Below are 26,270 nucleotides of genomic sequence, written 5' to 3' on the forward strand. Positions count from 1 at the left end.
TTAGTTACAGTTACTCAAGTTTTGATTAATATTCCACTTCTTATCCATAGAAGAACATTTTACTCCACTAAATTTATTCGACAGTTGAAGTTACTGTTTAAATTTAACACACGTTATTATTTTAACATAAAGATTGATTATTTAGAATTTCTTGGTTGCTGTTGTAAACACGCTATTCAAAGTCGGCCCCGCCTCCCCGGCACAACTGTCGAGACTGCAAGAGAGCAGCTGTTGTTGAGTGAGTTAGAGAGTGAATGAAAGGAGTAAGCGGCATTAGCAAGAACAAAGCGGTTAATTAAAGAGATAAACATTGCAGCGCACGCTTCATCCTGTCTGCTGTTTTGCTCTCTGTCTCGGCTGTGTGTGTGTGTGTGTGTGTGTGTGTGTGTGTGTGTAGCCCTGCCCTCAGTCAAACAGACTGCTGGTCTTTATACAGCCGTTACAGTCAGAGAGCAGAAGAGAGATTTAACTGGTCGCAGTGTTTCTATAGAGTCACACTGATATTGACTCTTCAACACAGCAAAAATATGAAAAAAATCAGAAAACAGACAGCAGAGCAGATGCTGACCCTGCCACACACTTCCAGTGGGACATAAGTGATAATTGAGAGGAATTACTTTTATCTAAAGGACCTGAAGACTCCTTCTACCGCTGAATTTGAGAACGTCAATTAGCTGCTAAAAATATTCAAATCAGTATTGACTTGAAAAACCTTAATTCAGCCCTAAAGTAGGATCAAGGATCTTGAAAATGTAATTAGTACATAAAACTGTTTTTCCTTGCTAGAGGGACTATTTTTTTACAACCCAAGCAGTCTGACCCACACTGTCAAAATGTTCATGTTTCCTAATTTCGGATAATCCTGGTACATGCAATCCGTGCAGCCGCCCGTCATCCTCGCTGCTCCAGTGGTGCCAAATAAAACGTGACCTGCGTTATCCGACTGACATAAAGGTCATTACTGCGCACAGGAGTCATGCTTGTTATGTTCCCCTCACTATCAGGACTTGTGTTTTTATAGGCTTACGTGCATCGAGACAAGTAGTGCATTGCCTCATATGTATTATGCAGCTGATTATTAGATTTATGAGGCTTTTATTTGGCCTTGGCAGCCGTGTTTCAGTATGTTCTGTACTACGGTATCCAGATCAGCAGTCAGCCTATAGTTGACATTGTATATTTGTACTTTGGATGCGTCGCAATAAGGTAATCCCTCCTAAATACATGCAGCTTCATTGAAACCCATTTGGGATTTTTTTTGCTGCCATGCTAAGAGGCTCCTGCCAGAGAGATTATTTATGGCCCCTGCTTAAAAAAACCGGGAGAAAGTTGGTGCCCTCAGACACGTGAATGACGTTATAATGGAGGGTTTCAAAGACAGAACGAAGGTTGAGAATATGGGAGCAATTGGTAAACTTGGACGAGTGAGTGAAAAGGGAGGAAGAGTGAGATTAAGGCCTGAAAGGAGGGGAAGAGAGGGGGATTTAGAGAGGGGTTTTCATCTCATCTGTGCCTGGGTGTCAGTGATAGGATAGGCTCATCTCCCCCCACAGAGAAGGGTTGAATGCCACAGTGTCTGGATGGAAACATGCAAAACCCAGCGGAGAGAGTGGGGAGTCAGACGGGGGTGAGGTCGGGGGGAGAGAGAGAAGGTCCGGGAAGGATTAGACTCGTAACCAGTGAGGTGAGGCAGACACTGGCTCTAATTCTGCACACCATACGGAAAATAAGAGCAGTATTCCAGTTTTTGCTCGAGCCTGTAGTTATGGTAGTGATGAGTTATGGTTAACGTGATCGTAATGATCATTTTATTTTACAGTAAAACTTTATGAATGACTGGGTTAAGGCCAAGTCAGACAGAACATCTCTCTCACAGCAGTGTGTGTTCCACCTAACTTGATTTCAGTGATGTCTGCCAGGAATAAATCATAACGTATTCATGAGGATTATTCCTTTTATATGTTTGCCTTCCCCCTTCAGGTGTTTCAGCCTCAGACGCCATCAGTCCGGGCAGAGGCAGGTCAGGGCGGAGTCGGGGGCGGCCCAAAGGGTCAGGAGGCGGGACAAAGTCCGGAGGGAAAGGGCGCGGGCGCAAGTCGACAGCGGGCAGCGCGGCGGCTATGGCGGGAGCGATGGCTGGTGCCGCAGCTGCATCAGCAGCAGCGTATGCTGCTTACGGTTACAGTGTTTCTAAAGGTTAGTTCATATTGTGCACACTTACACACATCACAACTGTCCAATACTACTTGTAAAATGTCCTTTAATTTATATGTTATTACATTTCTTAGTCAAATGTCGTAACTGACCGTTATTGTCAGGTAGGATGAATGAATTTCTTCAGCCTGGTTGCAAGTTTTCTTCTCCTGTTTCACATTTTGGGAAGGATTTCACATTTTTGCCTCTAAATATAATCAAAAACAGGCTAAACTATGTGAAGAGGCTTTTTTAGCTGACTTTAGGAACAGTGTTGTTGTGAACTACAATGCTTGGCGTGTTTGTGGTCTTTTCTGCTGACATGGTGTAAACGTCATTCTCAAAGCTTCTTTTTAAGTGACTTTGTTGTTTCGGCCAAAGACGACAATGCTTTGAGAGTTATTTCTGAACTGAGATCTATAAAATTATAATAGACGGCATAAACATTTCAGCTTTAGGCCAGCATGAACATGTAAAGGCTGAGAAATTAAAACATTGAGTGAGGTGGAATAACTGTAGTCTGCTACAACAGCTCACATGGTAAATAGGGTATATAAATATGTAAATTCCTGCAGTGCTTATTTTATCAGTAATACAAAGAAAGTCATGTTATACTCACCGCTCTGCTGCTGTGAAATAATATCTTCAAACTTCCAGTAATTCCACTCTCTGTCTATCTACAGTCAGCAAAACTCATCAACACTTGATGTTTTTTCACATTAAAAGCCTATGTATTCAGGGGAAGGCTCAAGTCATTTTATTGTGAAAAATGTAGAGGAAGTGTTGTGATTCACTGGTAGTAACCTGACATTCAGAGAAAATGACTCATGATTTACCTGTGAAACAACACAGTGAGCGTATTAACACAACAGATAAACATTCACAAAGTGTAAACTTACAATGTAGTATTGAATTCTGACACACTGAGAGTAACCGTGCACCTGTTCATCCCTTTTTCCCAGCAGGCCTTGCTGCGTCCAGCCCCCTGCAGCCTTCCCTGGGCCGGTCTGGTACCAGCCCCGCCTTCAACCCCAGCAGGAGCTCCTCCCCCCAGGCCAAAGGAGGAGCCTCCACCCCGAGCCCCCACAAACAGCTGACCCAAGGCCACCACCACCACCACCACAGCGGCCACGGCGCAGTCAGGAAAGGCAAAGGCCCTGGTGGTCCCGGGGCCCGATGATGCACTCATACACCCATGAATGTGCCCTCACACACATGCACGCACAACTGTCTCGACATAGAACACACACCCATGCAGAAAAACTGACCTACTCTCACTGTGATCCCGACAGACGCCCCCTACGCCTGGCTCAGCAACTAATAGGACCCCCTTCACTCACACACACACACACACAGTCATTTAAAGGTACAGCCACCCCCCCACCAGCCTCCACATTACTTGTTCCACATTTTAGTTTTACGTGTCCTGGTCGATGCACAAAATCTGCCTTGAGTATGTTCTGTTTGCGTTGTGACGAGAGTATTTTCCAAGTGCTTTTTCCGAGAAGACAAACTGTACTTTTCTACCCGTGACAGGAAACTCTTTTGATTCACTACCTAGTTGTGACGTTGCAACACAGACGTGAACCGACGCGTGCGGATTCAAAGGGCTTCGAAATCCTCGTGATCGCCAGTCGTTAGGGAAGGCGAAGGAGTTTTCTGTCGGATGCACTGAGCCACGTCTTCCTTTTTTTTTTTTTTTTTTTGGTGTCGATGTTATTGACTCTCATTCGTGTACATTAGGGTTATTTAATTGTTCTGTAGATATGTTTCGATGGATGATTCTGCATTTCGGAGCTCAATGTGAAACCCACACCTTACCGACGAGAAACAGGTTACCAAACAAAAAAAAACGTTGACAGCTTTTCTACTAAAGCTCTTATTTTTGTAACGATGACGTGAGCGCCCGCACCGACGCGGCAGGTCTCGGCATTTTGAAGATTTCCTGTCCATAAAAATATATTCCCGTACAGAAGGAAAAATGAAAAATTGATTATATATTTTTTTGTCCAATGAGAAATTGAATGAATGGATGTTACAACAAAAAAAAATTATATTCCAAAATGAGGGGTACCGGTTGATACGGCAATGCTGCTAACAATAAATTTATGGATTACTTTTATTTTCTAATTATTTGGTTGTCTAATATTTAAGTTATTTGAGTTGTGTTATTAGAAATTATTCACTATAATTGCCGGCGGGATGTTTCACCTGTAGAACAGTGTAAATTGTACTGAAGCCATTTTTACTTTTCACAAGTTGTTTTTTTTTTTTTTTTCGTGATGAGGAGTCTGTGGTTCTCTTTGATGTCATTGATGTTTTGGGAGGGAAAAAGGAAAGAAAAAAAAGAAAAGGTCCACATCAGTGTCCTGAGTTGAGCACTACATCTGTTCTAGGTTGTTTTTTTTTTGTTTGTTTTGTGTCTATAGTGTGATTTAAAACAAAAAAAATACGATGTTCTATATTGATTGTACATAATGATGAGAGCGACATTTCCTCTGGCTTTTCCCTCATTTGCCTGTCTATTTTTATAGGTCATGTGTACATATGAAGAAATGCGTCGGCCATTTTACTAACAGGAGGAGCCAACTGAAAATAAAGGAGTGCTAAATCTGAATTCCCGTTGTGTCTGTGCTCTCGTAAAAAACGGTGTCATTCGCTCACATCGGATGGAAACATGAACAATATGAGAATATAAAGAAGCAAATAGGAGTTCTTGACTGAACAATTTAAAGGTACAGTACCCCAAAATTAAAAGAACATATTTTTCTCTGATGACCTTCAACTGGTGGTGCTCAAAGTGCCAAAAACATACATTTGAAAAACACCACAGCGATGTCTCCTTCCAGAAATCATCAAGATAATCCACAGAAATGGTGAGCAGCTCAATGCGGGAACTACTTTCTTTCTACCGAAATACACCCGCCATATCACCGCATAGAGGAAAAGATGCATCCACTAATGTGAGACAAGCTTTTAAACATTAATAGCGTCCTGCGTAGCTGAGCTGTAAGGTTAGCTTCCCCAGATAGCCTCTCTTTGATAGATGCACGTTTCCATTCCTCCTTCGGTAGAGAGAAGATCGTTCCGTCACGCTACTGCTCACAACAAGGCTGTTTGAGAGACGTTGCTGTTGAGTTTTTCAAACATATATTTTTTGGCGCTTCCGGCACCACAAGCTGAGTGCCTTTTAGTCCCATTATATTCAAGAGAATGCAGACACCTATGCAGCTGATACCTCCAAAATACAGCATATCACAAGAAAACCATCTAGATGGATAAATGTACACGACAGCTAAAAGGGGAAATATGAAGTTTTGATTTTGGGGCAAACTGTCCCTTTAAATACTGGGAACTACATTAAAGGCCGTGAATTTCCTGATATTGGTGCAGCTGCTGTGACCTGCGCTCTAACGTGGCTACTGTCCTCAGACTTCAGGTGAAGATACCTCCGTAACAACCGCAGCGTGTCCTTGAACAGAAGCCCTCCTGCACGCAACACACGTCAGAACGTTTCCTCCTCGATGCTCCTGCGTCCAGGTTTCGTGTTTCGCACTCCAGGTTGTTCGGCTTTTTGCACAGGTTTTTTGTTGAGACTATCACCGAGGTGCTGTGAATCAACCGTGGCCTTTTTTGGAAGCGCGGTTTTGTGTTCTTTGGCAGCTCTCCTGTAAAGCTTCAGGTCCCTGTTCTGTTCCCGTTGCCATGTTGAATACTTTTTTTTTGCACGGACTCAAAAAACATGCGCAATCACGGAGCTTAAGAAATGTTTACACACCAAAGCCGGAGCTGAAAGTCGATGGTTCATTCCAAATCTTTTCACCGAGCCTGCAAACCGCAGCCGCATTATGTTCACTTTGTGTTCAGTTTACGGTTCCAGATCACACGCTCTCTTTACAAAATGCTGCACAAAGCTCTGTATGAAGTCAAAAGTCCTGTTAATACACCCCCAGGTTACAGCCAGTGTTCGAAATATTCCTTTTTAAAAAAATCAAATCAATTCACTAATATCCTTGTATTGGAACTTCTTCACACCTCAGCAACTTGAGGGCTTTGTTTTTTCGGAAAGACATGTTGACATCGATTCCCGATGTGGTGTTTTTTTGTGTTCTGAGCAGCACAAACCAAATCCAACCCCCTCCATTGTGTTGTTGGGGTTGGAGGAAATCGCAAAAGCAGATATCCAAAATCCTGTCGCTTAAATCTGAGACTATCTGCGAGGCTCGGCAGCACCGCGAGTTCAAGAGAAAGATGCTTTTTTGTGTTATTTGGTTGAATTGACCCTTTAACCTATACATACATACATACATATATATATATATATATACTGACACACGTGGATTAAAGTCAGCATATTTTCACATGGTCTGCTGAGATTTCCATCTTGATGAGCGCCTCGGCGGCATGTTCTTCCTGGTGCACTCTGACATGAGCCGCGGAGCAGACTGTAAACACAGGACTTCCAGGTCTGGGCTTGTTCCCATGCAGCCAGCGGTTATATAAGCCTCTGCACCTAGATAGACTCTTGACTTGAACCACATCCAAGGTACAAGCTGCTCCAGCCAACGTTTGGGAGTGTCCGACGTATACTTGTATGCGTATAAACTGCACGAGCCTCTTCCAGAAAAGCACCGAGGCTTCTGGGTAATGCTGCTAAATCTGCAGCCTGGTCGAACCTGGAGCGTGGACGGATGTGTGAGAGTTATCTAGCTAACTTCAGCTCAGACCTGCTTCAGGCCTTGTATGGTTGTCAGATGTGGAAGCCGACATATCCATAAAAGTATCATCTAGTTTTTGACCTTTTCAGGCTTCGATTAGGGATGTAAATAAGTCAACATTAAAGGGGTGCTACGTAGTTTGAGAACTGCAGACTCAGAATTTTTATATTTACAATAATAAGGTAATACTCATTTACTTTTCTCATAACTGTATAAACAAGCTCAGAGGAAAATAAGGGTAAAGATAGAATGGTGGCAGGGTCCACCACATATAAACAAAGTAAAATAGAATGAAATTGTCTTCTTTATTGTTTAGATCATAACATTCAATGAAGATTTCTCTCTGATTAGAATGTCTAAAAGAAAACAAAGAGTTGAGTCAGTAACAGGAGGGAACAAACACAGGTCTTTTTTTCTTTTAACGTTTTTTTATTTCGTTCTTGTACACCTGATGGACAAACTGCCACAAGAAACGTTAACAGGTCTACACCTCGGGGGGGGATCAAACCCCCACAGCAAATGGGCAACAGATTCAATCGGGTGGACGGAATATGAACTGTGCAAATAAAGAGACATTGATGTGCCATTTTAAAAGAAACTAACAGATGTTTACAGTCAACAATTCAGTGATCATACATTTAGCAAATGCACAAAAACACGTACCAGGTGCAACGCTACAATGTTAACATGAGGTCATGCGTCAGTAAAAAACAAACACCACTGTCGTGCTTTCCTTTATTACTTTTGCAGCATTCGATGGATTCACTGCTGTAGCGGGAACCTACATCGCTCAATAAAAACATAGGTGGACTGCATGACAGGTGGAAAGCCTCTGTCGTGTGTGTAGTGTATTCAGGGTACGAGCTACTGGGCTGCTAACAGCAGGGACACCACGGTCAACGCCGCCGCCTCGATGGAGAACAGGTGATTGTCATCCACGTGCGGGCAGCTCCTCCTCATGAACTCGGCCAGCCGGAGCAGGTACTCCAGGTTGTGGCCCGTCTTCCCTCTGCTCATGGCGATCTGGCAGCCGATCATCTCGGCGCTGGCCGGCCCCAGGTAGAGGGGGTTGTCGGTGGTGGCGATGTACAGCAGCGCCTGAACTGGAGGCTGGCTCTCGCCCTCTGCGTAGAAATCCACCATTTTGGTGACGTAGCCGCCGCAGACCGTCTCGCGCACGTTTAGGTACTTGAGGGACTCCTCGACTTGAGGGCCCGTCACCTCGAACGCCACACCCCAAGTGCTCGCCTGTGGGGGGAAAAACACAAACAAGACGTGTTCAATGACTCTGTAAATCTGGAAACTCCGGTGTACTTTCTACAGCATCACTGGCTGAACCAAAAAGGAAGTGGAGCTTTCCACTTACGTCATCATCTTCAATCAGCGTCACCACTCTTCCGGGCTGCGGGGGAGAGGAAAAGAAATGGGTCACGTCACGGACAACGCCTGAAGATGTCCGAGCCAAAACTGCATCACAGTGTCGAACACAAGCAAATAAACCTCATGTTGTAAAAACAAAAAAAAAGTAAAACGTTAAAGCATCTCACCAACTCGTCGTTCCCGCGATGGAAGTTGTCTCCGTGCCAGAAACGCCTCTTGTAGCCTTGAATGTAGCCGACCTTGCTCCTCCTGTACTTGAAGTCCGGCTTCCACACCAGTGACCCGTACCCGAAGATCCACAGACTGCTCTTCCCGGCGACGATGTCTTGAGGCTTCATTTTTTTTGTTCGTTGTTCTTGATCGGTAGTGTTGACGACGTTCGGATGAATCGATGGATCACTCTTTCACAATTCGCTAGCGTTATCTTAGATGGCTGACTAGCTAGCTAGTGTTAGCTTCCTCCGGTCCAGGAGCAGTGGTACCGGCTCGCTGGCAGGTATACCGCGGACGGTATTCGAGCCCGACTGCTTGGCAGGGGCGAAGATGGAGTTTCGCGTCTTGTTTTGCCTTGCACTATGCATTGCCATTGCATTAGAGGTGCCGCATTATGCCTTAAAAATCCATGGCAGCCGTTAGGCCTTCAAATCAATTCGAAAATTAAAAAAAAACAGCTTCGGCCAGCTGCTTCGCCGGCCGGAGACGTTACTAATGACTAAACTATGACCGGACTGATCGAGGTTTGATGTCGCGGTGTCGGTGTTTAAACACCTTTCGGTGGATCTTCTCTCGGGCCGAGAGGCGACGGTGATTTGAAGCGTTTCCTCGATAACATGGCCGAACTGGCGCTCACGTATTTATACAGTCCAGGGCAGGTGGGCGAATCCGTGCTCGTCCTTTCGACCAATAATATTCAAGCTAGGGTCTTCCTCTGTGAGATCTCACCCAATCAGACTTCGGTGCGCCGAATGAGGCGGGATTTCAGACCAATTCGCCAACGCTATTGGCTCACAGTTTTCCTGAGCAGCACCGCCACATTTAAATGTGATTGGACGCTGAGCTGTCACTCCAACTGACTCGTGTCATGATTGGTCGCCCGTGTTGTCATTCTGTGAACACGTTTCCATACGGTTCAGACTTGATCTGGCTGATGCAACTTGCCTCTGCATTTCAGGGCCACAGCAACATACCAAGACATTGCATCAGACTACATAAAGCCTGTATATGGCCATGTAGTTTCTTTCACCATATATATCTCACAGAGAAAATTAAGGAAAACGATATGAAATGATTAGTGAAGTTACACACAACACAAAGTGAATAAATGATTCTTTCTCTAGGGAATCTGAATGCATTGACTTGAATATGGTGTGAATGGAAATCAGTGCTGACATGTAAATAAGCACCCTACATGGGTGTTTACATGAGCCAGGGCAGGAGAGGCTTGTAATCTAGACCCACAGCTCAAAGATCCAAAGGCAAGACACAGGTCACTGACAACTGAGCATCCTGTTTGCAGCCACCACGTTCATTTTTTAACCACAGGGAGAAAAGCTGTTGAAGGGAAAAGGGTACAGTTTGTTTTTAGTTGACATTTCCAGCAGACAGGGTCATTTTGACCTGCTGCATGTGATTGACCGGCGCAGCATTGGGTTATCAGCAGAAAATCCTACTCTTGCAGATTTATTCGAACTTTGTAAACACACATACACCCTTTTTTTTTAATAGACAGTTTGCTTTGGTAGCCAGATGCATGCTCGTAAGCAGACTTGGTGTTTTTCTGAGTTTGATAACCACCCCAAGCTGTTTGCCGACAGCCCATACACGCTCCTAATAATCTGAAATCTTGTAAATATAAAGATTGCAAAAGTAATTTAAAGACAAAGGTGAATCCCAAAACACAGCACACAGCCGAGACACATCAAGAGAGAACCGTGATCAGGAACATGGAAGACCTGATCCGATGTGCAAAGATGCCTACCGCGCCCGCTGGATCTGATATAGTGTTTATAGCAGAGGCTCATCTGTGCTCAATAGATAGATTATCTATAAATAGCTGGCATTATCTGCCTTGATACGAGGACAGACAACTGTATCAGCTCTTCATCAATCTAAAGCGCCACACAATCCAGGCCTTTGAGCAACCCTGTGTCATGCACAAGCTTCCATCCCATTATGCCGTGGCCCTTCATGTCCGTCCTCTCCCGGAGCCTGCTGCTACAGAGTCTCTGCTGCTAAGCCACCCCGACAGCACCGCCTGTAATCTAATGTACTGCTGTGATTGGATGTTTTGACCCATTGATGTGTCTGTTCGCCTTCGCTGGCCAGCATATACATTTAAGATAAGTCACCTTTCAAAAATATAAACTTATGTAGCAACTCGTGTGGACTTTCCCCTCATATCCCCGTGTTTCTTCTTGTTTTTCCAGCTCACAGATATGAAACATATGTGCATAAACACTTTCGGCTGCATAGCTACGGTATATCACTCCTGCGGCAATAGAGCCTGTTTTTCTAGTACGATGTAAACATTCTCTAGCAGGTTGGCAGCTTCTGGTCGGGTTAGTGGGACAAAACATCCACAACACAGAATTGTCTATGAGTTGCTGGATGCATCATTTATTTAAAGGTGCACTACGTAGTTTAGGGGAAGAAGAGAAAGATCTCCATTGACTGATTTTGTTCATGCCTCAACAAACCAAATAAACAGACTGTCTTTGTTTTCACGACTGAATGAACTGAATAAACAAGCCGACCTTAAAGGACAACACAATTTCACGCTGTTTTATTTTGTTTATATGTGGCGGACCCTGCCACCTTTCTAGCTTCAAACAGCGTTCTGGGGACTTCATTTTCCTCTGAGAACAGCTTGTTCATTCACTTATGGCAATAATTAATATTTCTGACTTTCTTGTATTATTAGCTCATTAATATTGCAAATATTAAAATTCTCCTCCAAAATGACACAGTGCCCCTTTAATAGTTCTGCTTGAAATTGTGTCAATCATCAACTCGAGTGCACCCGGGGTTTTATTTTGGCATGCACTGACCACTTATTTCCTGCGTGTGGGTTTCTTACTGACACCTAGTGTTAATTAATGAGACGACTACAAGTGCAGGAAGGGGCAAGGTTGCAGAGCGGTGAGTGACAGCGTCGCGATGTGTGAGTGCAATCTGCACGCGCATGCATGTACACAAACACGCACAGTCAAGAGCCGAGCGAGGCGTTCAATGAGAAGAAAGCAGAGGAGCTTCCGAGCTCCTCATGAAGAGAGAGTCAGATTTGACTTACAAATCTGCCTCCTGATTCCCCATTCACCAGATCAGTATCACACATTCCCCCAGCTCTTCCTTTCCTCAAGATAAATAGTGCTGATTGGCGTGTTTGTTGTCGTCGTCTCGCCTGTTTTGAAGTTGTTTCCTGAGAACCCCGAAGTCGTCTGCGCGAGCGAGTGCGATGCGTGAGAAACCCCGTTGGCCCGCGCCGGCATGTTCTGCATTTTTTAATCAGGGAGGAAGCAGGAACTGATGTCACAGGGTCACAAACAGGATGCTGTGATTATAACACAATGAAAAATGCCTGGCCATGCTATGGAGACCCCGGAGGCCAAAGAGCAGAGCCCTAGCATGTGTTTGCGGCCGCGGTGCGGGTGTGAACGAGGGCGTGAGTCTGCCTGTAGGTGTGAGCATCATGATGGTGGGAAGAAATTCTTAAGAACTATCGGGCTCGCGTTGGGGGGCTTTGACCGCATGATTAATCATTATGATAACGTGTGTTTTTCTCGAGGCAGGCCGGAAGCATCCTTTTTCCAAACTGTTTTTTTTTTTTTTTTTTTCAACAACGCGAGCCTTTAGATGAGGATGCCTAGGTCAACAGGCTGACAGGATGTGTGCGAGGGAAAAGCCGTCCAGATCCTCTGCCGAGTGTTGATTGCTGCTGATTAGGGGGTGTTGACTGTCGCAGGATTTCTGTTAACTGGAGGCAGGAGAGCTTTGATAATGCGGATGACACGTTTTTAGTGGATTTTCTGACACACTGGGAGGAATCTTACGACTAGACCAGATTGCTCTGACAAGTCAACTTTTCTTCTGTTTTTTTTTTTATTTATGTGGATCCAGATCCACCAGCTCCCATCTGGTTTCCCCTCCCCTCTGGTGCCAGGCCCTCTCCCCCTTGGTTTTGTCTGCGCGAATGGGTAGTACCGAACCGGGCATTGAAATATTGCTCTTAACCCTGAAGGGGAGGCAGGCAGTTGGGGAGCCTGTAAGTGCTCGAGTGTGTGTTTTTTTTTTTTTTTTTTTTATGGGAGGAGGTCTGTGCACTCTGTGTGTCATGCACACGGGGCGAGAGGCCTGGCATATGCTGCTGTTTTTATGGCACTACAGACTCACTCCGTGCTCCCCCCACGGCATCTGTTTGGTCGGCTGTGTGTATGTGTGTGTGTGTGTGTGTGTGTGTGCGTGGACGCGTGTGTTGCAAGCATCATGAGAGGAGGGGTGAGGGGGGTGTGTTCCCCTTTGCCCTGCGCCTGGCTTTGTTTCGCCATTTCCAGCTTGAGGGGGTGGTATCCGTGGAAACGGATTTGAATTTCAAGCCAATTTAGGGCCCAGAGAGAGGACGAGGAGTGGGTGAGCGGGGCTGGAGCCAAAGGCGTTTCCAGGAATTGCTCGAAGTAGTGATGGCACAAACAGGAGGGGGGGGGGGCTTTATGTCTCTATCTAACGTCCAAAACATTAAAGGGCCAATATGTAACTTTGTTTCAGTGGCAAATTTGGACTATATCACCATAACTGCAAATCAAGTCCATTTTGCTCTGATTTTTTTACAAATTTAAACACGTCTCAAAAGTAGATTAAAAATTGTTGCAAGCAAACTGCTATTCCCCGTATCAAGAGCTCTCTCTGTTTATTCATAGGCTCAATCCCAATTCCAATTTTTACCCCAACCCTCCTTTTTAGCCTGCAGCCTCGCCCCTCAGAAGACAGGTAACAAGGGTCGGGGGCTGAAATCTCCTCAAATGAAATTACGTTTGGACGTTTCCAATATGGCGTCCTCAGCCGCGGTGTTTTCTATTGCATCACCATGGCAACCCTGGTATTATCACAATGCATTTGCCATTCATCCGATGTAGAAGAAAAGCATGGATGCTTGTAATTTGTTCACTACTTCACTTTCATCGACTAAAAAAACCCAAGCAACTAGCAATGCTTTAGAGGCTCAAGTTAGCAACCAGTGCTGCTCAATTGCCAGACGGCGCAGATATCAGAGGAGCGGAACCAAGTGCAACAACTCCGCAGCTGGACTTTAGTTAAATTTCAGGGATCATATGCCATCGAAGTGGAGGAACACAACACTGATAATACTTTAAAATGAGAGGCTGTCATGCACAGATCAGCAATAACGGCATGTTAGCTAGCTACCAAGACATCAGCAAACCAATGGCGCTCGTTTTAAAGAAACGGTGCAGAACACATTTATACGACAGAGTTCTCATAACCCTCGGTTCAAAGAGAGCCTCTGAAAAACCTCCATATGGACGGCGCTAACACTTGGCCCGACCCCAACGAGAATCAGGACACCCTACAGCTAGGCGTGAACCCGCAAAACAGAAGGCCAACACTAGGCGGTAGGGTAAAGGGGTGTATTGGGAATTTGGCCTGGCGCTCATAAAAAGTTGCGTAGTAGAGCTTTAAATATGATGTGTGAATGTATGAGAGCGTCTGGATTTCATTTTCATAAAGCTGCTCATCAATTTTAGCATTGAAGTTTCCCCCTTTTAGATGAAGCCAAAGATAAAAAAAAACAAACAAAAACAAAACAATGAAACACACATACCATCATCATTTGTACGCAATTTCATTATTTTCAAAACAACCTCAAAAATAATTTCCTTTTCCATTCGCTGACATCAAATTAAAAACATTTTCCAAGGAAGTTTTATTCTTCAGAAGTTTGGTCCTTATAAATATGCATTATATACAAAATAATATTATAAAACATATAAAGAGCAGTGTGTCATATTTAAATTAAACTCTGGAAATAATCATTTTAAAAAATTACATTATTGGTTCTGTATTTTTTTGAAATTTATCATAGGCAGGCAGTGGTGTGACAGTCTTTTCTCCTTGTTTTTGAGTCTTTCTCAGTCGCGTTGCATAAAAAAAACCCCAAAAAAAACAACACGCATTTTTCTATGCAATCTTTTCCTTCCTCTTGGATCTTGCTGGCACGGCAATGACTATTGCGCTCCCGTGGTTTTTCTCTTCAAATCCCTGTTGATTAAAAACTTGTCCCCCCCCCCCCCCCCCACCCCGATCTACTTTGTGTAGTGCAAATGATCCAAGAACACACAAGGGCACAATTTTTTAAGCATTCAAACCCCCCTCTCTTTTTTTAAGGCTTCTAGTGAATTTGGGCGGCATACAATCTTCAGCGTCCAACCGGTCGTTTTTTTCACATGATTGACAGTCGAAGATTAGTTTCAGACATTCATAACTCTCAGTGTTTGTGAGGTTGGATTGCGACGGTGGGCGAGTTCACTCGTCTCGACCCTGAGTCTTGCATAGCAGGCGAAGATGGCATGAGTGAGTGTGTGTGTGTGTGTGGTGGGGGGGTTGGGGAGTTGGGGGTTTGAAGGTGGTCAAACCTTAGGCACCTTTTTTTTTTTTTTTTTTTACTGATTGGTTGGCTGTCAAAGTCATCATGATTATCACACAAGGCCGGGTCAGACACGAGGGCAATGGGGGGGCAATGATCCACCTTCACCTCCTTCCACCGCTCCAAGGATGGCCGAGATTATAAATTAATATTTCACCGATGCTCTGTCAGTTCTGTTCGCCACGCATTGTCACAACAGGTCCTTCACTGTACATGTTTTGCATACAAACACTCGGTCAACATAAAGTTTTCTCAGTTCTTGTTTTGTTTTTGTCTTTTTTTTTTTTCCCCGCAGGGCAGCCGTTTCTGCCCTCTCCAGTTCTCAAGTGTTCCAGAGCAGCAGTGGACATCTTAGAAACAATCTCCAGTCTCTTCTCAGCATTTGTAAACAATCCAGAATGTGAAATTCTGCCTCGATTGTGTCTTTTTTTCCCCCCTTCCGTCCCTCCTCGCTTTTCAGACCCCTCACAGTTTATACCTGCAGGGAAAACAAGGAGAAGAGAGAGAAACCGCATCAGAAAATGAAACGACAAAATTATCCCAAAGTGTTTTCACAGTTTTTTTTTTGTTTTTTTTAAACCATTACAGGTCATCGACATTATATTTTTCTTGGAAATGAGCTTCTTAAAAATTTCGCTAAATGCCACAGCAGTAAAACATAGCACCTTTGAGACCGAGCCGAGCCAAACATGTGTGAGGAATCAGCGTAAGTTCATACTTTGGGTCATCATGTGGCCAAGATAAAGACTGGCCGGGGTAATTTACAGAAACAAATAATGCAGCTGATTGGGCTTTCCCCAGCTCGGGCTCGTACACCAGGAACGCCACCATCGCCCCGTCGTCGGTGAGCGATTGTGCACTCGGGACCACATGATGCATTTCGAGTGGAGGACTTTTTGCGGAAATGCTGATGAAGATGTGATTTTTTAAAATTTATTTATTTTTGGCTTACCTCTGTTGCTATGACGCATTCCCTCCTCTCCTCTGCTATAACGAATACCGACTGGTACATGGAGTCTCTTGAGGAACATATCGTTGATATCCTACACTCTGGCTTTTCACTGCAAACACAAATCACACTGTGTGTTAACACAAACTAGAAGCACATGGCGGAGCTGTGCATTAGGTGCGTGCATATAGAGTGATGCAGCGGGGAGGAAACGTCTATAAACTCCGTAAATGATGGTTTGCGAGTTTGAAAGGTAAAAAAAACAACAATTGGGGCTCATTGTGTTTAAACAGAATCGGATCAACAGCACTGTATGAACACATTAAATGAAGGCGAGTGAGAGAGAATATAGTTCCTCTCACCTGTACAGTCGACTCGACGGCATTTTGTCTTCTAAACATTTGTCATAAATAAGACTTTTATCCTCTTGCGACTTTTCATCCTTGAACTCCTTTGATTTGGAGTTGTAAGAGTCCAAGTGATAGTTTTTGTGGATAAAGTTCGACTTCTCCGAGTCGCAGTCCACCTCCAGGCTGATTTTCTGGTTGGTGTTTTTCAGCTGCGACGCCGGGATCAGGTTGTCCCTCTGAACATTGGACAGGTTGTTCATAGTCTCCGTGTCCCCGCTCTCTCTCTGGGCCTGCCTGTGGATGTGCCTCAAAGCCAAGCCCACCATGCACAGCAGCACCAGCAGCGCCACCAGCCCCACGGCCAGAGAGACCGCCGCCCACTGGAAGCCAGAGTTGATTATGGTATCGCATTGAGGCCCGGTGGACCCTGAAGGGCACAAGCAGGTTGCTGGGGGCTTGCCCGGCCCGCCGCCTCCCATGCAAACACCCCCGTTGAGGCAGGGACGAACGGTACACTCGTCCAGGATTCTGTCGCAGTTGCGTCCGCCGTAGCCCGCGGGACAGTCGCAGGTGTAGTCGTTGATTCGGTCTTGGCAGTTGCCGCCGTTGAGGCAGGGGTTACCGGCACACTCGTTGATATTGATCTCGCAGCGCTGGCCCGTGAATCCTGCGCGGCAGCTGCACACGCGCATGCCGCCGTGGATCAGACACAGACCACCTACGGGAGAGGAGAAGAGGTTGTTGGTATGAATGACACGGCATTGCAACATCAAGCGTTTCAAAACCAGAAAGACGAGGCCCCCTCAGTTCACACATCTCCATCGAATCCACAGTGTGACCGCAGCACTGTGTATTGTTCTCCCAGCCCCACAGCCCGCCATGTTTACAAGAAGACAGAAATCCAGCCTGCGCTGGATATTTGTCCCCTTTCATCAACAACCGCAGCGAGCTGTGGCGACATTTACAAGCTGCTGCTCTGAGCTGCCGAGTGTTTATACGGAGGACAATAGACACCAAGTTCCCACCAATTCCTGTTGTTCCTCGCTGCTTCCAGTTGCAGGAATTTGAAGGGGGGGGGGGGAGAAGAGCGAGGGGAAGTTCAGAAAGGTGGGGGAGGGGGGGGGGCAAAAAGGGGAGGAAGACTGTACCATTAGCGCAGGGAAGCGACGTGCACTTGTCCACTCTCTTCTCGCAGTTGAGTCCGGTGTAGCCGCGGGGACACTCGCACATGTAGCTGCGGCCATTGTCCTTCTCCCAGCATTTGCCACTGTGGAAACAGGGGGAGTCGGCGCAGGTCAGCAGGCTGTGCTCGCAGTGGGAGCCCTCGAAACCTTGGAGACACTTGCATGTGTAGCCGCTCTCCAAATTCTGGGGAAGAGAGGGAGGAATTAGTCCGAGGAGCAGAGCGGAAAAAGCAACTGTCAGCTTGACCACACAAAAGGCGCCGCCGACTCACGGTGCAGACGCCGCCGTTCCTGCAGGGGTTGCTGTCACACTCCTGCATCTCCAGCTCACAGTTGACCCCCGTGAAGCCGGGCAGGCACGTGCACGTATAGCTGCCCTGTCCTGTGTTCATGCAGGTGGCGCCGTTCACGCAGGGATGGTGATGGGTGCAGAAGTTCAGATCTGGCCGAGACAGAGAGAGAGAGAGAAGAGTGTTTGTTTACAGGGGAGAAAAAAAAGAAAAAGAAAAAAGCCATCTACCCCGGATGTGCCCGGAGCTATGAATGGAACACTTCAGAGGAAACCTAATTTACTAATGCTTTCAAGTTAATTCAAATGAAAACACTGCGCAAGTAATACGAGAAGTTGGTCTTTAAAAAAGGAACAGCAGCAGTGGTCCAAGTTGTGTGGTGTACCTTGGTCACATAATAGGCCTCCCCAGCCCTCCTGACAGTTACACTGCCACGGCAGCTGGCAGGTGCCGTGCTTGCAGGCCGGGTACTTCTTACACTCGTCACAGAACGTGCCCTGCCAGCCCTCCCTGCATCTGCAAAAACAAGACAAAACAGGCCATTTAATCCATTTCTCCCGCTGTATGTCTTACGGCTGCCATGAACAACAAATCCGAGTCTGGTCCTTTCAGCATTATTTGATTTCGAGTCGACGTTGATTAATCGAGAGCAGGCTTCTTTCGCTTTATAGCGCTGCCATGGATTACATTATAAAATCAGTCATCAATCATGTAACAGGACATTAATAGCTGCTTCACAGTTGGATACAATCATTTAACGCTTGTATCAATCCATCACGAAAACAGTTTTTTTCCGCGACGTGTCAGGGCCGGAGACGGTGTTACACATTGGCTCCTACAAAATAAAAGCATCGTCTGTGTTCATGAGGATATGTAACGCGTATTAAGGATAAATAATGATAATATAATGAAATAGTGAAAAGTGACTTCAAAACATCTGGCAGAACACTGAAAGTCATTTTTTCTCACTTCCCATGAATATCTGTTTCTCAGCGCAGTGTTTCAGCAACCTTGACATGTACTTTTAAGGTTCCAGCATTTAATTATTTCATTTTTATTTTTTCCTGAGTGAGCAGCTTTGCAGCGTCGGTTATCTAAACGGGGGATTTAACCTCAATTTGGGTCCGTTCTGGCGGTGGGAATGATGGATTTGCATCTGAAAAAACGAGGGCAAAATGGGATTCAGGAGGAATTTCTCACAGCGAGCGAATGTGTGTGTGAATTATCCTCGCTGGTGAGTGAGTGAGTGAGACAGGGTAGTGACAAGAAGGGAACATGGGAAGCAGAGAAGCCAGCGAGTGACGCAGGGAGAGACATGAGAGGGAGCGGACCGAAACCCTGTTGATTTAGTGGACTTTCGTGGACGGCTCAGATTGGTCGTGTGCAGCCATGATGATGTTAATGTGACAATAATCTTAAAAAAAAATAAAAAAAAATAAATGGATTTCTTGGAGATGAAATCGCAGCCAAAGCTCTCCACGCGGCTGTAACTGGCCCCATTTCGCACCGCTCCCCCATATGTGTGTTTTCCTTCCTACACGACGGCCAACACCTATTTCCCACACTTCATAATTATTAATACTTACACACACTCGCCAGGTTTGGAGCAGTTTCCATTCCTCTCGCTGCAGCCTTCCAGACAGATAGCTGAAGCAAAAGAGAGAGAGGAGAGAAGAAGAAGAAAAAAAAAAACAGACATACAGTGAGTCTGCTGCTCTTTTTTATGCATTTAAACTTCAAATAAGAAGTCAAAACAATGAGAAAACACTTAAAACAACAGTCACACTACATTACAACAACAACCAAGCAGTTCCCTTCTAACAGGCCTCAGTGATGTTCAAGTGCAACCTGTCTCCATCTGATCCTGACCCTGTCCGCCACACCCCGGGCCGCGGCTCTGGTTTGGTCCCGTTTTAAGTGCGCCGCCTCTCGCATGACACTGATTCGCGGGACGACATATCAGGCGGCTGACGGTAAGCGGTCGGTTTTAGTCCCGAACAGATGCTCGCTCTCAATAGCAGACAGCTGTCACTATTGTTGTTTGTGGTCCGCCACAACCATATTTGCAGCTGCTACTACCGCGCGCCCAACAATGAAGGGGAGGGAGGGGGGGCTAAAACATCGATGGCGCGTGGCGGATAATAATGCCGCGATTAACCTTGGCGCGTGCAGTCGGCCGGGCTCCTCCCACCACCACCACCCGGATTAAGTTACCGGGCAGGCGCCATACTGTACTTAATGAAGGTAGAGGAAATACTTTTTTAATCTTATTTTTTAAGTAAACACAATCACTGACTTGAATGTGACTTCCTTAACTTTTAAATTGTGATAAAAAGCTGGAGTTAAAGACGCACCTGTTGAAGCCAATTTGAACATTGACAAGCTAGCAACAGGAAGTTAGCCCTCATATTTAGCTAGCCCCTTACAGTTGTGTTCATTAGCCACTTGTTATCTATCTATCTATCTATCTATCTATCTATCTATAATGTACAATGTGCATTGTATTGTGCTTTTGAATATTGACTAGCTACGACGAGAAGTTAGCCTTCATATTAAGTAACTCCTATAGCTATGTTCATTAGCCACTTGTTATCTTAGCCCTTTCAGCTGTGTTCATTAGCCATTTGTTTAAGTTTAATTAGGATGACTCTAATGACTGTCAATCTATGTATGCTAAATGCATTTAGCCCCTACAGTTGAGTTCATTACCCAACAACTATCTATGTGTACCTGAAGAGTACAATGTGTAAGCAACATTTTATTGTGATTAGTGTGATTTTGAATATTGACAAGCTAAAGGAAATTAGCCCTTACACAGCTGTGTTCATTAACCATTTATTCCAAGTTTAGTGACAATGACTCTATCTATCTATCTATCTATCTATCTATCTATCTATCTATCTGTCTATCTATCTATCTATGCATAATGTGTGCATTTATTGTGCTTTTGAATATTAACAACCTAACAGTCATGAGCTCCTACATTTAGCCCCTGCAGTTGAGTTCATTAGCTGTTTGTTTTCAGTTTAATTAAGATGACTGTAAAGAATACTTATCTATCTATCTATCTATCTATCTGTCTGTCTGTCTGTCTGTCTGTCTGATTGTGCTTTTCCAAACACAACGTTTCTCTGTCCTTGAGTAGGCGCAGACGTGTGGCCAAGCTTGTTTAAATTGATGTATGGCAGTGTGAGAGAGGAGGGAAATTATAGTGTCTGAAAGATGCCCAATCTATCTTTCTCATGTATATTTTCTGTAGTCACCGACGATTGATGTGTCTGTAATTGCGACACGTGAGCCCATCTGGTTAGAATTTGGCGCCACAGTCAAAATAGCACATGCCAATTTCTCTTTCACCACCGAGTGACACGGATGACAGATCCGCTGTCGCCCATGTGGTCACACATCCAGCACATGGTAACTATTACTCTCACGGTGCCTCCTTCCAATCTACTCTTTGATTAATTTGTTTTGGTGAAAAGGGCCCTTGGTATTGTGGAGCCAAATGGCACCAGGCCTCCTTGCGGGCCCATTCAGAGCTGTCCAAAACATGCAAGTGTTGGTCTATGATTTGGCCGAGAGGGTTTGCACAAGTATAATGTGCCTGTTGTCATGCTAAGCCGTCTGTCCCTCAACCAAAATTCAATGAGTGTTCGCAAAGCCACAACCAATTACATGACAGAATTATATGATTACAAATAATATGAGGCAAATAGGTCTGAAAAATGCATTCTACACCAAAATTGCCTATCAGACCTGCCAGATATGATGACATCATATGTTATTATGGCACTCATCATCTTGTGGCCATAAAATGATGACCTATTTGTAATCTCACAACTTATCAATTACTGATATGTTATGCACGCTCATGACTCTTTATTCTCTCTGATAACTAAAGCGTAACGAGGAAAGGGCAAAGGTCGCACGCCACAGGAAGACTTTGTATGGACTTGTGAGTGTCCAAACAGCCCTAACAAAGCTCCACAGCTAGGCCGAAACAGGTTCCACTATTTATAAGTCATCTGCAAACATCTGGATGAGCCTCTACATTGACACAAGCTCAGAAAAACAAAACTCCAACCATGAACTGAAAGAGATATACAGGAAGCATGCCAGGTGTGAACAGGCCTACTAGACGATAATTTATTGGTCGCTTACGTTCTTCACAGTAGTTCCCCTTCCATCCAGGCAGACAGGATAACTGCCCATCACGGTTGCAGGTGTAGTGGCCAAATCGATCGTCCCTGGGCGTGCACCTTTTGTTACAATTCTCTCCGTAGTAACTTTCGTTGCAGATGAACCGGTAAGAATATCTCAGCTCTGTCTGTTTTCCAGCCTGCATATCCTGAGACCAGTCGGTGCCGACACCCAGCTGTCTTTGGATGGCGAAAAGGCTAATCAAAAAGTCTGGGTTGTTTGTATCTGAAAGAGGAAGAAAAAGAGAAAGAGGAAGTCAGATTAATGTAGTGGTGTTTGCGTGATTATGGTTTTATGTCAAGAACATCATAAATGGCTTTGGGGTTCAAAAGTCATCCACTTTCTCTTTAATAATCTGCCCAGCACCAAGCTGCATCCCTTATCAAATCCCATACAGCTTAGATGAAAGATAAACTCAGGTTGAAATTTCCTCTTTCTTTCCGTCAGCAAAAACATTCCCAGGCCCAGTCCCCTCTTCCAAAGGGCGGAACAGAGTAAGGTGTAAAATACAGGAAGATGTAGTCAGGGGTTTTTGGCAGGCACTGCATATTCTCACCAAAGCCCACAGCTCTTTCCCACGCCAAAAATAAACCAGAGGAAGTTCAATTGTATTGGGTATAAGAATGAAAAAGGTGTTCTGAAGTTCATAACAAAGGGGTGAATATAGGCGTGAAAATGTGTGAAATCGTGAACAATTAACAAGAGGTGGAGAGAAACATGACGAGTGACTGAGCTGTGTTTAACTGCCTCATTTTTTGGGGGTGCTTTCTTTCTTTTGTGCATGTATTGAGAATGGGAAACTAGTTGGAGAGCCTCATGATGTTAAATGTACAGACAGAGCTCCCTCCTGTGGTACAAAGATGTTGCACTTACCTACAGGTAGATTTCCATAAGGTGAATGCCAGGCTTCAATAATTAATGAAAATGACCCCTAAGGAGAAAAAACATGCAGTTAATTAATGTCCATTGTACTATTTATTTATTTTTAGTAACCCAGAATTTAGAGAGAAAAGCTGATATTATGTCTTATTCTGCTGTTTTTGATAGGCTGCTGATTGTTAAAGGGAGCTATTTAATTTACACTTCATGGAGACATTTACAGTCATGCCCCTCTGGTATTTTTAAAATGAACGACGTCGTAGCGGTCCAATCTTGTTTATCGACACACTGTTACCTAATGATATGGATTAGAAGAGCTGACCAATAACCGGTGCGCTCCCAAAATGCATAGCAGCTCCCTTGAAACAACATTTAATAGACAAAGTGGACGCGCTGCTCCACGCTCTTACCGGCCATCCAAAGTTGAAGGGTATTTGAATCGGTCTAGGTAAAGTGCCACTGTCCTTGGCGCTGAAAGAGTTCGTCCCCAGCACCGCTGTCATTGTACTTCCAAAGATGCATTCACCTGGCGAGACCACAGCCTGATAGTTCTTCAGGCAAATTCTAAAATAAGTCCTGCAGTTGGGCTTGCACGCGTTCCCGTTCGCCAGCAAACCCTTGTGGTTTTTAAATTCGTGCAGATCGAGCTCAAAAACACCGGATCCAAATACCTAAAAAGAGAAGGAGATATGGTTTAGGAACACGTCGCTTCGGGTACACACAGCGTAGAGAAATTAAACAAGTGGCTCTCCATGTGTGGTTTTTTTGTTGTTGTGTGTGTGTTGGTCTGAGGACCACCGGGGGAGATGCGTTCATCCTCCTTCATACCTGTGATATTAACGTGGTGCTGAATGCGATGGTAAAGGTGAACCAGGCTGCCATCCTTCTCGCTTCTCCAGGGCAGCCGCGTCACCAGCCAGCTAATAAAGCAGCAAAACCTTCCTACTCCAAAGTATTTACACCAAGGTAAACAAATGGAAGAAAAAAAAAAAAAGAAAAAAAATCTCTAAAAACACGTATAAATCCTTCTTCACTCCCAGGGAGTTCACCCGTAGCTCCTTGTTGGCGTGCGTCAAAAGCGTCCAGAGAAAGCGTTTCCAACCCTCCAAGTTATCCAAAAGGTGAGGGAAGAGCAATATCCACAGCCTGGAGCTGCTTCTTTCTGTCAGCAGGCGTCCCCTCCTCGCATGGTACTGTACTCCACAATGGTCACTCGGCGGTGTGCGCGCGTCTCAGAGCTTGTTTTGGTGCTGAACTTGGTGCGTCAGTGCGCCACGGACGTTCATCACTCGTCTTATTACTCGTGAATGAACCGTAGTGTGTCTCCTCCCAGATATATAGACTTGCACTGCGCTGCTCATTACATAAACTGCCAATCACTCCTCTGACACCGCCCACTCCACATATTCAACCCCCTTCCCTTCCAACCCAACAACAATTATCCAGATCTAATACCCACTGGCACTGCACTGCTGACTGACCACCATGGATACTGGGCGATTATTAACAAGCCCTAACATCTGTTGACTTATTTTTAGCGCACAATACGCCGGACGCACATTTACACATTGTGGACAGTGAGTAAGGACAATGAAGGAGAGCTGAAACTTCGAGAATAGAAAGCAGGATTTCAATTACAGTCTCTACTCCTTCCCTGCCCCTCGGTTCCACTCAATTGCACGCCTAATTAGGCCTTACTACAGCGCTGGAGCCGTGCGCACGGGTTCCTTTCAGAGCCCCTGACTCTCTGTGGGGTCATCTGCGTCTCTCCCCTCGGGCTGTATCACAAACAATGAAACGAGAAACGCGATTAAAAGGAAAACATCTCATCCCAGAATTTGTTTTAATGGCCGGTGACGCAGAAATTCACTTTTACCGTTTTATTCTTTTGAGGCAAAGCAGACGCATTTAAAGCTCATGGCACATATGGAGAAGCAATGTCCTCATGCGCCTAAATCAACCTACAGACTTCAATTTAATATACATTTCTTCTTAATATTAATTATATACACATGCGGTTTCCTTTTACGCACGGACACACGGGCCTTTTCTACGTTACTCCGGGTGTGTTTCATCTCGTCGGCGGCGTGTGCCCCTCCATGCCCACCCATGCGTTTTACGGTTTAGTGGCAGCGTGCCTCCTATTGTTGCGGCGCGTGTCCCTCTCTCGCCCTCATGCGGGTGTAATGTGCGGGACGGGAGACATAACTATTCAGCTGTATGCAAATGAGCCCTCTCCCTCGCTCTCTCCCTCTCTCTCCCCCCCTCTCTCTATCTCTCTTACACACACACACACACGCACACACAAACACACAATCACCTGCATCCGTAAAATTGCTTTATTCGTCCCTGTAGCCTTTAACAGCTCTCAGCAGATTGAGATAAAAGATTTAATTTGATGGCCTGAAAGTGACAGTGGTGATAATAAACGGAGGTGTTCTCTCTGTCTCCCTGAATCAGTTTGCCATGACGATAAATAACTTTACACACTCCTAAATATTCAAGGAAGCTATCAAAAACACAACAAGATTAATTAAATGTGTCTCTCTGGTGAATTAATTAATTTTTATTTCACTCACAAAAGGAAATCGCCTCCAAAGAAATTCACCACAAACCATAAAATAACATTCTGCGCATCCTCTGCTTGCATATTCGCCTGAATAATCGCTCTCCCTCAGTGTTTCTCCCTGCATACATGGCTTGTTTTTGATCGTCTGATTGGTTGTATTTGTTATTCGATCGCCAGTGTCTCTCTCATTTACCATCTGGTGGGAGACTGGCAGCGCGACGCACCGTTTTGTATCGTCTGTTCACGGAGGGGACAAGCCAATTTTCTCCAACCTGTTCATCTAAATTCTGTTTGGCATCGGCGTGTCCGTTTGTGGAGAAGAACTACAGTAATCCCCTAAAAACATTCAGAGGGATTTTTTTTTTTTTTATTCCCCCCCATGTTGTGAGAAAGTGGAATCATCATGCAGCAACAAGATTTTGTTCTACATGAGGAGAATACAGTAGGCTTGTGTTAAAGATGATAGTAAGGCCACTGGAGATAATGTTTTAAGCATCAAATAGGTAGTAATACTGTTATTATTGTTAATGTTATATATGGTGCAATTGTGCATTTTTTTTTTTATGGTAATTATGTTAGAAAGTATCATACAAAGCTATAAAGAGCACTCATTTTGCTCATTTGCTATTGTGTCATGGACTAATTTGTGGCCATTTTCATAAGTGTTCCATGTGATAAGAAATCAGGATAGTCTGAAAAGCTGACACAACTTTTCTGTGACAAAAAAGATACAATTTTATAGAGACATGTGTGTATTTTCTATGTATGATTGCGTTTTAAAGTCGGTGTGATTTTCCCTTGAACTCCACACGATCTCTGCATGTTTGCGCTTCATCTGTTGTTTTTTGTACTGTAGCTGTGCACCGCCAAGAGTGAAAATGGAAAAGCATCTATATTTATTCA

The 26,270-nt window shown here is 44.8% G+C and overlaps 3 protein-coding genes across 5 annotated transcripts in view; 1 reads left to right on the forward strand and 2 right to left on the reverse strand.

The window, feature by feature from the left end:
* Positions 1 to 4,810, forward strand: part of ino80 (INO80 complex ATPase subunit) — a 37,267-nt gene extending 32,457 nt beyond the window's left edge. For 2 of the 3 annotated variants that reach the window (XM_030405660.1, XM_030405662.1), the window contains exons 36-37: positions 1,981 to 2,196; positions 3,156 to 4,810. In XM_030405660.1, the coding sequence (XP_030261520.1) occupies positions 1,981 to 2,196; positions 3,156 to 3,373 (434 nt within the window). In that variant the 3' untranslated portion in view covers positions 3,374 to 4,810. The remainder of the gene's footprint in view (positions 1 to 1,980; positions 2,197 to 3,155) is intronic. The other variant, XM_030405661.1, reaches the window with a different exon arrangement.
* A 2,517-nt stretch (positions 4,811 to 7,327) lies between these two features.
* Positions 7,328 to 9,135, reverse strand: chac1 (ChaC, cation transport regulator homolog 1 (E. coli)). Its single transcript, XM_030406015.1, has 3 exons — positions 8,459 to 9,135; positions 8,278 to 8,313; positions 7,328 to 8,159 (listed from the first exon to the last, which is right to left on the reverse strand). The coding sequence occupies exons 1-3, from the start codon at positions 8,627 to 8,629 to the stop codon at positions 7,776 to 7,778; spliced, it is 591 nt and encodes a 196-aa protein (XP_030261875.1). The 5' UTR covers positions 8,630 to 9,135; the 3' UTR covers positions 7,328 to 7,775.
* A 4,996-nt stretch (positions 9,136 to 14,131) lies between these two features.
* Positions 14,132 to 24,095, reverse strand: dll4 (delta-like 4 (Drosophila)). The gene is made up of 11 exons (XM_030406292.1): positions 23,627 to 24,095; positions 23,209 to 23,469; positions 22,793 to 22,850; positions 21,881 to 22,144; positions 19,306 to 19,366; positions 18,105 to 18,235; positions 17,702 to 17,871; positions 17,394 to 17,613; positions 16,258 to 16,963; positions 15,899 to 16,007; positions 14,132 to 15,424 (listed from the first exon to the last, which is right to left on the reverse strand). Exons 1-11 carry the CDS (start codon positions 23,678 to 23,680, stop codon positions 15,419 to 15,421), a joined length of 2,040 nt encoding a protein of 679 aa, XP_030262152.1. The 5' UTR covers positions 23,681 to 24,095; the 3' UTR covers positions 14,132 to 15,418.
* Positions 24,096 to 26,270: the final 2,175 nt, after the last annotated feature.

Source organism: Sparus aurata, chromosome 22 (genome assembly GCF_900880675.1).
Source record: "Sparus aurata chromosome 22, fSpaAur1.1, whole genome shotgun sequence".
NCBI lineage: Eukaryota > Metazoa > Chordata > Actinopteri > Spariformes > Sparidae > Sparus > Sparus aurata.